The sequence below is a fragment of the Enhydra lutris genome, unplaced genomic scaffold, assembly GCF_002288905.1.
Source record: "Enhydra lutris kenyoni isolate GAN:26980312 unplaced genomic scaffold, ASM228890v2 scaffoldscaffold20, whole genome shotgun sequence".
Taxonomy (NCBI): domain Eukaryota; kingdom Metazoa; phylum Chordata; class Mammalia; order Carnivora; family Mustelidae; genus Enhydra; species Enhydra lutris.
In genome coordinates this window covers 31,348,648-31,362,608 of record NW_019154104.1, presented here as the reverse complement: position 1 = coordinate 31,362,608, position 13,961 = coordinate 31,348,648, and the positions used below count along the sequence as shown (strand labels likewise).

General features: G+C 39.7%; 1 protein-coding gene across 1 annotated transcript in view; it reads right to left on the bottom strand.

Annotated features, from left to right (window-relative positions):
- Positions 1 to 13,961, bottom strand: part of LOC111148509 (REST corepressor 1) — a 121,317-nt gene that overhangs the window by 35,718 nt on the left and 71,638 nt on the right. Inside the window, exon 3 of the mRNA XM_022505118.1 lies at positions 9,520 to 9,603. Coding sequence (XP_022360826.1) covers positions 9,520 to 9,603 — 84 coding nt within the window. The remainder of the gene's footprint in view (positions 1 to 9,519; positions 9,604 to 13,961) is intronic.

Sequence of the window (13,961 nt, the reverse complement as noted above, 5' to 3'; positions counted from 1 at the left end):
CAAAGCAGCAGGAGCCCCTCGGAAAGAAGGCTGTCCTGAAGCCCCTGGGTTAGGACAAGCAAGGTAGGCATCTAGGGTGTAGACCAAGTGAGATGAGGAGGGAGTCCCCAAGGAAGGGCAGCCTGAAATGGGGTGGGGTGGGTGCTGACAGGTGGGAGGAGAGGGGGCACCCATGCCCATCCCAGCAGGGACCAGGGAAATGATGGTGTATCACAGGTGCCTTGCAGGTATCGATAAAGATGTGTGCGAGGACTGGTGGAGTAGTGCAGGTACACACAGACAGGACAGTATTCTGCTTATTTAAAGGCCTGTTAGGGGAGGGAGTGGAGGGATGGGGTAACCGGGTGATGGACATTAAGGAGGGCACATGAAGTGATGCGCACTGAGTATTACGGAAGACTGATGAATCCCTGACCTCCACCTCTGAAACCAGTCATACATTATATGTTAACTGACTGAATTTAAATAAGAATAAATTTTAAAAAGCAACAATGAAAATTTGGTAGAAAATAAAGTTGGAACCAAGAACTTTTTTATCACGGGTGGGTTTTAATAACCATCAAATAATAGATGCTACTACTTTTTGACCTGGAAAAGAAAGTAGAACTATTAAAATAACAATAAGGGTCTGTTAAAGGCCTCCCGTCACCCACCCAACCCCACAGTCCTATGATCTCCCTCTCCTCTGAGCAAGTTCAAACACTCCTGACGCCGCCAGTCCAATCAGACCTCTCTTGCACAGCAGTGGCCTGGTGAGGGCCTCAGCTCTCTCAGCTGGATCAACACTGACTTACCGCCTCTAGCCCTGGCTCCTCACTAAACCACAAGGCCATCAAGAGTTTCACTGCTTCTCACCTCCCCAAGGACAACCTGTGTCATAGCCAGGCAGGTCTCCAAAACAAAGCACTGCATCTTGTCCCCACATCCTCAGGCCTGCCTGGATGCAAATGCGTCTTTCCCCAGGCTGCAGTGCCGCGTGCACCTTGTCCCACCAGCAACTCTCACACCCCTCCCCATTCTCCCCTGCAGTCAGCTGCCTCCAGTGCTCCCCTTGTTTCTGCCCAGGAAAACGGAGCGCCTTCTGCCAGGTCCCCCCGGGGGGCATCCAAGCACTAACAGTACACAGGAGACGCCTGATGCTAAAATTACAACTCAACTGTCCTCATCTCCAATTAGTGAACATTTTTCAGTTTCTCTCACCATCTGCCCAACCTCCAGATTCTACCACTTTTCAACCTTTACTCACTCCTTTGTCCGCTAAATCTCAAGCCATTGTTTCATCAAGTAATTTTCCAGAATTATTTAATCTAAACTATTTAATCACATTGTTCTCATCTATGCTACTTGAAATTATTTACATTTCTTCCACATGAAAGGTGTCTTTATAAGGCACATTTCCAGGCATACCCCAAAGACTGGATCCCTCACCGCAGTTTTACTTAGACACAGCCCAAAGCAATTCATGTAACATCACTAATGCTTTAAGAATGTAATTATAGTTTATTAAATGAAGCAGCACATGAAGGCAGATGTGTGTAATAAATGCCATCTGGAGAGCAGAGGTTTAGCCCAAACTTGGCTACTAATTAGCTGTGGGATCTTAAGCATTTGATTTAACTTCTCTAGACCTCAACTTTTGGCATCCAAAAAAGAACTGGACTAAAGGAAATACATATAATTACTTGTTTATATGTTCCTTTTTCCTTCTTTCTGCATTAGAGTATAAGCTTCCTAAACCCCCTACTCCTGCTACAGTACCAAGCACACAAAGCTGCTCAATTCAGTATGACCCCAATCGAGATACTTTTGGAAAGAATGTGAAACTATGAGTCTAAATCTCACCTAAAAAATAAATTCATGAGCCAGAAACACCAAAAAGAATAAAAATGGTACAAATCAGGAAACAAATCAATGAAACAAAATCAAGAGTCCAGATATAGACCAAAGTAGACATACAAGTTTAATATAAGTGAAGGGGGAAAGAATTAAATAGGTCCAGATTAGGACAGCATAATGAGAAGGGAGAAGGAGGGGAGGGCAGAAGACACGTAGGTATCTATGTCTGTAACGTGGGAGGGGGAGGGGCTTTTTCGGTATGACGGTATACTACAAGCCACAAATAAGGTTAATAAATTTAAGTATATATAATTCTAAAACACAAATTAAAAAATAAGGTAAGATTTAACTGCTATTTGGAGAAGAATTAAAAGGTCAAAATATGAAGACACTCAATCCTCAGTAATAAACAATGAAATCCTCTTCTATCCATTCAGCAAAGTTTAAGAAACAATTAATATTCCCATACAGTGAGACACCACCTCATACCCATAAAGATAGATGCTATTAAACAAACAAACAAACAAACAAACAAACAGAAAATCACAGTTCTGACGAGTTTGTGGAGATACTGGAGCCCGTGCACTGTTGGTAGGAGTGGAAAACGATAACAGCCTCTGCGGAAAATAGGATGGTGGTATCCCCCAACAATTAAAAAAAAAAAAAATTATCAAATCCAGCAATTCCACTTCTGAGTATATACCAAAAGAAACGGAAGCAGGTCCCCAAAGAGGCCTTTGAGCACCGTAGTCACAGCAGCAGCATTCCTGGGAACCAGAACACAGAAACAACCCAGGTGCCCATCAACAGATAATGGAGACAAAGGCGGTCTATCCTCTAGTGCAGTGGAATATCGTTCAGTCATAAAAATGAAGGAAACTGACACAGGCTACAATGGGGATGAAACGTGAGGACACTATGCCGAGTAAAATAAGCCAGTCACCAAAACAGTATACTTCCACTTATATGAAATACCCCGAGTGGTCAAATTCACTGAGTCAGAAAGTAGAACGGTGGTTGCCACGTGCTGGGGGGGAAGGGAAAATGCAGACTTGGGTTCTTTAATGAGTACGCAGTTCCAGTTTTTCAGATGAAAGGAGTTCTAGAGGGAAGCCTGGGTGACTCGGTTAAGAGTCTGCCCTTGGCTCAGGTCACAATCCCGGGGTCCTGGGATCAAGTCCTGCATCAGGCTCCCTGCTCAGCACATGCTTCTCCCTCTGCCTGCTGCTCTCCCTGTTTGTGCACTCACTCCCCACCCACTCTGATAAATAAATAAATAAAATATTTGGGGGGGAAAAAGCTCTAGGGGTTGGGTGTCCAACAATATGAATGTACTTAATACCATTACACATTTAAAAATGGTTAAGATTGAAATATAAATCAACATATTTCATTTGCAGTTATAATTTCACAATAAAATTTACTTGGAATGAAAGAAATGGTTAATATGGTAAATTTTACACTGTATTTTACCATAATTAAAAATAATTTTTTAAAAAGTTTTAAGAAAAAAAATATACCCAATAATGGGGACATTCTGGAAAAGCAGCACACTCCTTTAATGCTTCAGATGACACATGGAAAATATTTATAAATGTAAAATGTACACACCATTGGACCCAGCAACCCCATTTCAATGATGTTCACAGCAGCACTGTTTACACATGCTTAACTATGAAACACTCATATTATATGACCATTAAAAAAAAAGTAAGTGTAGGGGCACCCGGGTGGCTCAGGGGGTTAAGCCTCTGCCTTCATCTCAGGTCATGATCTCAGGGTCCTGGGATCGCGCCCTGCATTGGGCTCTCTGCTCAGCAGGGAGCCTGCTTCTCCCTCTCTCTCTGTCTGCCTCTCTGCCTACTTGTGCTCTCTCTCTGTCAAATAAATAAAATCTTTTAAAAAAAAGTGTATAGGGACTAACAGACGCCCAGAATATTAATATAACACTGATTAACTTGACAGATGTAGAGTATTTTTAAGTTGTGCGCATGTATTTTTTTTTTATTTAAAATAAAATAAAATATATACTTATTTAGAGTGGCCAAAATCCAAAATACTGATAACACTAAGTACTTACAGGACCCAGAGCAACAGGAACTCTCATTCATTGCTGGCAGGAATGTAAAATGGCACAGACACTTCAGAAGACAGTCTTGGTCTCTCTCAAATATATAAATAAAATTTAAAAAGGGGTGCAGGAACCTGGTTGGCTCAGTCAGTTGAGCATCTGCCTTCACCTCTGTCTTGATCCCAGGGCCCCTCTCCCTCTGCCCCTCCCCAATGCTTGTTCTCTCTCTCTCTCAAATCAAATCAAATCAAATCAAATCAAATGAGACAGTCTTGCAATTTCTTACAAAATTAAAATGTATTCTTAACATATAATCCAGCAATCCTGCTCCCTGGTATTTACCCAAAAGAGCTGAAAACTTATGTCCAAACTAAAACCCGCATATACATGTCTATAGCAGCAATAAATTATATTACATTCATAACTGCCAACACTTGGAAGCTACCAGATGTGCTTCAGTAGGTGAACAGGTGAACACACTGTGGTCCATCCAGATAATGGAATGCTGTTGAGCACCAAAGAGAAAATGAGCCATCAGGACATGGAGGAAGCGCAAATGTATATTATTAATTAAGTCAAAAGAGCCAATCTGAAAAGGCTACATACTACTTCATTCCAGGTGAATGTCAGTTCTGGAAAAGATAAAACTACGGAGGCAGTAAAACGATCAGTAGTTGCCAAGAGTTACAGGACTGGGAGGGATGCACAGGCAGACCACAGAGAACTTCTAGGGCAGGAAAACTATGCAGTACGAAATTACAATAGTGAATACATGTCCTTATACATCTGTCAAAACCTCCAGAATGCACAACACAAGAACGAACCTTAATGTAACCTAGGACACTTGGGTAACAATGATGCATCAGTGTAGGCTCACGGATAACAAGCTGACCGTTCTGGTAGGAGAGGTCCACAGTGCGGGGGGAGGGGGGGTTGCACGTGTGGGGCAAAGTATATGGGGAATCTCTGTACTTTCTACTCAATTTGGCTGTGAACCTAAAACTACTCTAGAAATCAAATCTATTCTTAAAAAAGAAAAAAGAAGAAATAATGTATTTGCCCCTTGGCCTAGGAACTCTATTTCTACAGATTTATCATCCCTATGGCTTTTTAGTTTAAAAACCAAGAAACAGACTCTTAACTATAGAGAACTAACAATTACCAGAGTGGGGGTGGCGGGGAGCACGATGCAAGAAATAGGTGATGGACACCTTGGGACAATGAGCACCAGGTGATTAAAATAAAAACTTAAAACAATTAAGTAAGTTTAAACAAGAAAGAAGAACTGAAAGACTTCAAATATCCAGTTACAGAATGAATAAGTAATGGGAATAAAAGGCACAGCCTAAGGAATACAGCCGGTGGTACTGGAACAGTGTTTTACGGTGACAGATAAGAGCCACACTTGTGCGAGCACAACGTAATGTACACAGACTTCTTGAATCACTACATTGTACATCTGGAAGTAACATAACATTGTGTGTCAACTATACTTCAATTTTGTAAAAATGATTAAATTATGGGACACCCATTACTTGTTATTTAAAAACTAGGTAACTGTAAATGTACTGAGGCAGAACAGAGTCCCAGATAGATTGTTAAGAACAAACTGCTGAAAAGCTCATACTTTGTGATTAAAAAATTTATATATTAATATGTATAAAAATATTGGGGAGGGCGCCTTGGTGACTCAGTCGATTGACCATCTGCCTTTGGCTCAGGTCATGATTAGGGTCCTGGGATGGAGTGTGGCCCCCCCCATCACATCAGGGTCCCTGCTCAGTGGACAGTCTACTTCTCCCTCTCCCTCTCCCCCTTACCCCAACTCAAGTTCTTTCTTTCTCTACTCCATTCTCAAATAAATAAATAAATAAATGATCTTTAAAAAAAAAAAAAAAAGGAAGTACATATATTATACACAGTGACTATGAGGATGATAATTGTCTACATTATATATTCTGTGTTGTATGAAATTTCTACAACAGCATTCATTTTAATAACCACAAAATAATTTTGCAAACTTGCAGTTTAACACTAAGAGGCACAGCTCTAAAACAGCTACTTGAGAAGAAAGAAACCAACGCAAGAAAAACCAGAGATCGACAGGTCTCTTAACATGAGGCGTATCTGCCAGCAATCTAAACATGTTTCAAATCTCCTATTCCTACGTAGAGTGAGAACCAATGCTGGACAAACAAGATTTACACATTCTTTGAAAATGAAGAACGTCAAAAAGAAAAGCCTTCTTTTTTGCCCATGTATGGTAGGGCAGGGAGCTGAGGGGAAATAATAGGTGTGCAAATGGAAAAAACTGTACCCTGCCCACATTCATACTACAATCACACTGTAAGGCCTAACTGGGATTAGACTACTAGACAAGGACTGGAGGGTCCCCAAAGATCCACAAACAGGAGCCTACTAAGCGGAACCTAAGTCACGTCAGGATACCACATCGTGTTTACATCCTCACCCCTAAGCGGCTGGGCAAGTTCCTGATAACCCCACACCCCATTCCTAGAGCGCATCCTAAGAAAAGACTAAAAACACAACAAAAACAAAAAATGAAAGAGGAAAAGCTCTAGGAGTCAGTTTTTCACTATAGCTTTCTTTTTTAAAATTTTTTGTTGTTATTGTTAAGATATAATGTATTATTTACCCCAGGGGTACAGGTCTGTGAATCATCAGTCTTAACACAATTCACAGTACTCACCATAGCACATACCCTCCCCAGTGTCCATCCCCCAGCTACCCTATCCTTCCCACCCCGTCTCCACCTCCAGCAACCCTCAGTTTGTTTCCTGAGATTAAGAGTCACTTATGGCTTGTCTCTCTCTGGTTTCATCTTGTTTCATTTCACTACAGCTTTCTTTTATAACAGCCAACAACTCAGAAACAATGTAAATTTTCAAGAGAAGGAGATTAATAAATACATCCATCTACCCATATGATGGACATGGTAATTTAACAACCAATGTGGGAAATGCTTAGGTCAGTATCAGGAAAACAATACACAGACATATACACACCCACATCATCTCAATTATATAAATATGCACACAAGAGGGAAAAAAGAGGACTGGGAAAAATCCCAAAACGTTTACAACAGTTATCTCTGGGTAATGGAATAATGTGTGAGCTGATCCTTCTTTATTATTTCCTGTATCTTCTAAACTCTCAACAATATAGAAATGTTACTTGCATATTGGCTTTAAAAGTTTCAAGTTTTAAAGGCTTACATTAAAACTGTGAATTTATTTTAGGCAATACCATTGCTTAAAAATCAACTAACTTTTCACATTCTGCTCTTTTCTTCCAGATCTAGGAAAAATAAGAGAATATCAAAATGACATTCCGACTCCACAGATGTCAACAGGTAACACAACCACAAAGGGCACAATCGACTGTGAACTGTAGGAACAGAAGGAGCGTGGCAGAAGCACAGAACACTGCGAGTTAACGAGTTCTCCCAGAGAGAGGCACTCAGCATGAACCAGGGTGAAATCAGCACACCTGGATACTGCTACTGGCTTCACCGCTTACTATCTGTGTCAGTCTCATGAACCTCTTTGACTGTGGAATGCCATCTGCAAAATGGGGACAGAAATTTCCTCTTGGGTTGTTGTGAAGAGCGAATGCATTTTAGTGCAGTGCTTGCCACAAAGCTTAGTTGAATGCTCATGGTTCTGGATATTTGGTTCTGGGCACCATCATTTCATATGGGGACTATGACCAACTGGAACATACCAGGAGTGCAAAAGAGAGACCTGAAAACCAAACCATCTGAAAAACACCTGAAACAACCATGCTGGTTTAACCTGGACTGCGATGGTAAAGGGCGCGGGATGACGGAACATCTCAAAGACTCGTCAGAAAGCAGACCTATTTAGCAGAGTTCAGAAAAGTAAAGGTTTAAAAATTACAGGGAGTCAGATTTTCAGCTTTCTGTCAAAGAGAATATGTTCAAAAAAGGAATAGATTGCTTTTACAAGTCAATGCAAGTACTCAAAGGGGAAATAAACACACAGGAAGTACTTAAAAGGTCTTTCCCAGCACAGTAAAGACATCAGAAATGCCAATACACTTCCTTTTGCTATTTTGTTCTTCATTATAAACTCATTAAGCAGTAGCCTGATAGAGGCAAAATTAAGATACTCTTAAAATCAGATTAGAATGAGATTATTTTATTACTGCTAAATTCAGCATTATTAAGAGTAGATGAATTTCTTGTATTCCATGGAGGGGACTGTACAAAAAAGAATCGTTTCTGGTCAAAATTAAACCTGTTTCTTTACCATATGAGCTCTTTGCACCTTAAATGTGCTAACACGGATACTGAATATACAAGAGGAGAATATTTAATACATATCCTCTCTCATACTTATTTGACAGTGGAAACTGGTCAACATCTATTTTAATACTAGAAAACACACTTTGGGAAATCCTGATCAAAGCCTAAAAATCTGAGCCTTTATTCACAATTGAACAGTTTCCTGATAACATTTACCACTGGTGGCTTTCCAAGCCTGACCCTTATTTTAGAGCATTGATTCTTAACCTACTTTTGTCAAAGACCCCTTTGAAAATCCAGAAAAACAAACATACACCAAAAAAACCTTGCATGAGATGTCTAAGTTCACAAATCCCCATAAATTCCATCCATGAACCTCCACTGAAAAATTTTCCAAAAGGGAATTTAGTTTTTCTTCTCTAAGTTACAAAGCAAATTAAAACTTTGAAAATGCCAAAGACTTATGGTAATATATCTGATACAAAATTAATTTTGCTGATATCATTTGAACAGAGGGGAGAGAAAAGGTGAAAAATTAAACTCTGAATATACAATTAATATTACTAATAGCTAGGGACGCGTGGGTGGCTCAGTTGGTTGGGCAGCTGCCTTCGGCTCAGGTCATGATCCCAGGGTCCTGGGATCGAGTCCCACATCGGGCTCCTTGCTTGGCAGGGAGCCTGCTTCTCCCTCTGCCTCTGCCTAACACTCTGTCTGCCTCTGCTCCCACGTGCTCTCTCTCTCTCTCTCTCTACCAAATAAATAAAATCTTAAAAAAAAAATATATATATATATATATTACTAATAGCTATAGGACCCTTATCCCCCCCAAATAATATTCAAAGTAGCTCAGGGTATTCATCCTAATATAATTTTAAACTCATAAAACAGAAGCAGTTCAATAGTTCTCCTTCTAGCTAGGCTGAAGTCTTACAGTATAAATAAAGCCTGTTTCCAATAATATGCATTTTGCCCTTTGTAACCCTTCAATTAGAAATTTATAAATCTGTAAATTCCCAACTGAGGGAGCTTTACACTGCATTTTAATTTTCTTTCCACTCTAAGCTTTTCCTCCTAGTTACTCCAGGATTAGCCTATACAGCATTTTGGAAAAAAAAAAAAAAAAAAAAAAAAAGAATATTATGAAACCACTGGTTAAGAATCTTTAAGTCCTTATGACAAGCCACAGTAAAGAAATGCACACTTTCAAACTTAAATGTAAGAAAACTATAATGTGTATAGGGACTTTTAGCTATAAAACTGACTTTAAAACATTGCATTAAATAAAAAGAAAGAGGGAAAATAAAAGTCCTTTAAAACTTACGTTTTGCTTCTGATAGATTCTGATTGGGTGACCAGACCAGCATGCCAAGATTGTCTCGTTCTTGACTGCGTCTTGCTAGTTTGGCTTGGGAGAAATAAAAAAAAAAAAAATTCTTATTATAATTTAACAGACATAATAAGCAATGATTAACAGCACCATTCTGGTCTTTTAACCCTTGGAACATGGTGACACCACCCACCTTTTACTGAAATCTGCCCCAATGGAACCTGCACTTACCATCACGGGATGAGCGTGGCCCTCAAGTCTGCCAACATGTATTTACTTCTAAGCCCTCTACTATTAACAAACAGGTTTATTATTCTCATTTGCGAGGTGAAGAAATGAAACAGGTCATTGAGTAGAAGGTGGTAGTCAGGACTGAACTCAGGCACAACAGCTACACTGGCCAGGGGGTTAAGGCATTATATACAGAGACACTGTGCTTGCAGACATGGGACATCCAAAAGGGAAACCTCAAAGATTCTTTGAAAATATGTATACTTTGGGGTGCCTGGCTCAGTGGGTTAAACCTCTGCCTTTGGCTCAGGTCATGATCTCAGGGTCCTGGGATTGAGCCCAGCATCAGGCTCTCTGCTTAGCAGGGAGCCTGCTTCCTCCCTGCCCACCCACCCTCCTGCCTGCCTCTCTGCCTACTTGTGATCTCTCTGCCATAGACATAAATAAAATCTTTAAAAAAATAAAAAATGTGTACTTCATGTGTGCTTTCAGTACCTTTATCCTTCTCTGCCAGAGTAACTTTTTAGGGCCTTGACAACAAGAATCCAAAGATTCTTTTGACAACTTTATTAAAGAATAACCATTAAAAATACATAATCTTAAAGCAAGCTTCCTTTATATTTTAAAAGATTTTACTTATGAGAGTGAGAGAGAGCACAAGCAGGAGCAGCAGGTAGAGGGAGAAGCAGACTCCTCACTGGCAGAGAGCCCAACATGAGGCTCGATCCCAGGACTCTGGGATCATGACTTGAAACAAAACCAAGAGTTAGAAGCTCAACAAACTGAGCCACCCAGGTGCCCCTGAAAGCAAACTTCTTAAATATACTCAAATTCTTGAAAATCTATGATACAAAATAGCAGACCAAAGGTTTAAAAGTGGCAGGTGCTGAGCTCACATGTATAACTGGATTAACCACAAACAACAGTCATATACTACAACAGAGACATTTAAATGTTATCTACAAAAGATACAGAGGAGTGGAGACATTAAGAGGCTCACTAACAAGCCTTTTACACAGATTAGGCCCAAACTCATTCATTCCAAAAGTACTCTTACCTTTGTTTTTTCTTTTTCCTTTTTTTAAGATTTTATTTGAGAGAAAGAGAAAGAGAGAGAGAAAGGGCACGCCCACTAAAGGCTCCCAAAGCCTGGTTTAAGAATTCCTGTTTTCTATGAAACTGCCAGATCTCTAACCTTTAATTTTATCTATTAGTGTGTTCTAGGTTTTATAAAGAAAGAGATTTTTGGCAAAATCTAGGGGGCAGTTACATTAAGGAAAAACAATGGGATGGTGGAAGGGAAAAAGACCCAAAGTGTGGACACTATGAATCAGGCAAGGTGGGAACAGGGAATCCACATTGAAAAGGCAGAATTAAAAATGTCTTATTCACAGACAACATGATCATCTGTGTAGAGAATCTACAAATAGTTACTAGAACAAATGAGTTTAGCAACGTTGCAGGAAACAAGATCAATAATTTTTTTATTAAAAGTAAAAATCAAAATAGTTAATAAAAATCAAAATTGAAGAATACCTCTTTCGGGAGTTAATAAACTTAATAAAAGTTAATAAAAATCAAAACTGAAGAATATCCCTTTCATCCCTACTCCCCCTTAGGGATCTGATACAACATATACACTAAAAGCTATAAAACATTTCTGAGAGGAACTAAAAAAGATCTAAGCAAATGGGAAGACATACCATGTAAATGGATCAAAAGACACAATACTAACATTCTCTCCAAATTGCTCTACAAGATTTACTGCAATCCCAGTCAAACATCCCAGCACATGTTTATGTAGGAACTGAAAAACATCCTAAAAGTCATAGAGAAGCACAAGGTACCTAAAGAGCCAGAGCAGATTTGAGCGGAGCCAGCTGGAAGGCCCACTGGATCAAAGCTAGTTAAGATTCAGTAATGCGGACAGTGCTGCCGCCGCGCATAGGGAAGTGAACTAATGTAACGGAGTCCGGAAACAGAACCACACATACAGGGTCAACGATTATCCACAGAGGCACAAAGGCAAAATCCAATGGAGAAAAATAATCTTTTTAACAAATGATGCTAGAACACAATGGATACTCATATTTCAAAAAATGAACATGGGTCCATACTTTACATATACAAATATACAAAAATCAACTCAAAACTGATGATACAACTAAATGTAAACCAGAAGTTATAAAACTGCTAGAGGAAAACATGAAAAAACCTTTTAGGGGTGTGTGGGTAGCTCAGTTGGTTAAGCGTCCAATTCTCGATTTCTATTCAGGTCACAATCTCAGGGTTGTGAAATCAAGCCCTGTGTGGGGCTCAGGACTCAGGTGAGAATCTCATCGGCTTGAGATTCTCTCTCCTCTGCCCCTCCCCTTGCTCCCACCCATGTGCTCTCTAATATAAATAAATAAATCTTAAAAAACAAGAAAAACAACCTTCTGAACTTAGGTTAGAAAAGATCTTAGATAAAACACCAAAAGCAGGGGCGCCTGGGTGGCTCAGTGGGTTAAAGCCTCTGCCTTCAGCTCAGGTCATGATCTCAGGGTCCTGGGATCGAGCTCCGCATCGGGCTCTCTGCTCAGCGGGGAGCCTGTTTCCCTCCCTCCCTCCCTCTCTCTCTCTCTCTCTCTACCTGCTTCTCTACCTGCTTGTGATCTCTGTCAAATAAATAAATAAAATCTTAAAAAAAAAAAAAAAACACACACACCAAGAGCACAATCCATAAAAGAAAAAAAAAATCCATAAATTTGTGCTTCATCCAAAGCAAGAACTTCTGCTCCTCAAGTGACCCTTTTAAGGAAACGAAAAGTCAAGCCAAAGACTAAGAAATTACAAATCATGTATCTGATAAAGCCTTGTATCCAGAATCTACAAAGAGCCCTCAAAATTCAACATTAAGAAATGATATTGTTAAAGAACAAAAATGGGCAAAAAAATTTGAATAAACCTCCAATATGCCTCCAAAGAAGGCATAAGGACAGCAAATAAGCACCTGGAATAGAAAGATATGCAAATTAGTCACTAGAGAAAGGCAAATTAAAACCATTCACGATTTCAAAACAAACTTATTAAGAGTATAAAACTAAGAAGACAGACAATATCAAGGTTTGGCAATAATGTGGAGGAACTAGAACATCTAATGGGGGGAAAGTGTGGCAATTTCCTAAAATTGTCACATACCACTCAATGGAATAATTTTTCTTGGCAACTTCTCTTTAAAAAAAAGGAACTACTTAAACATACAAATGAATCTCAAAGTAATTATGCCGAGTGAAAGAGTTACAAATAAAGGTGGAGGGGGTTAGAAAGAATTCTGTAGTGCTGGACAGGACCTGATGGTTAACAGTATGAATTCCTCGTTTTCGATGTCCACTGAGAGGGCCTTGCTGCAATCCAGCAATAATGAGCACATCTAGCTCCCATATCTCAATTCTAAATACCATTCACTTATAAAAGAAACCAGGTCTCCTTGGAGAAATGGGTGATTCCAGGACTAGGACAGGAAATGGATAAGATGACCCTAGAATATCCTGTTATGCCAAAAGGTAAGAAAATGTTCAAAGAATGATGGGCTCTGTCTCCCCCAGGCCAAATCTAGAACTTAAGCAAAAACTTAAATGACAGCAATAAAGTAACAATCTGTGAGTCCATATTGATAGAAAACAAAAGGACAGACAGGTTGAGCAAAAGGGGAGGCCAGAACAGTGAGGTCAAAGTTGGAAGCTGCACACCGCTGTCTTACTGTAGAAAGGAACAGTGTGTGGTATTGGCAAAAAAACAGATACACAGATCAGTGGCACAGGAGGCAGTTCAGAAACAGACTCATATAAATAAATACGGTCAAACACTTTGTGACGGAGGTGCAAAAGCAATTCAATGCAGAGAGGATTCAGTTCAACACCCGTTCAACAAAGGGGATTTTCACAACTGGATCTCCGTATGCGAAAAAGAAGAAAAAAGGAAAAGAAAAGTGAACGCTAGACCTATACCTCACACCTTATAAAATTTTTATTCAAAATGGGCATTCCATACACTGGAATACTACAGAGCAATAAAAACAAACACACTACTGATACACGGCCGTATCTCCCACGCAGCACACCCAGTGAAAGAAGCAAGTCTCCGAAGGTTACATATTCTACGATTCCATTTATATGACGTTCTGAGAAAGGTGAAACTATAATGATAGGAAAAAGATCAATGTT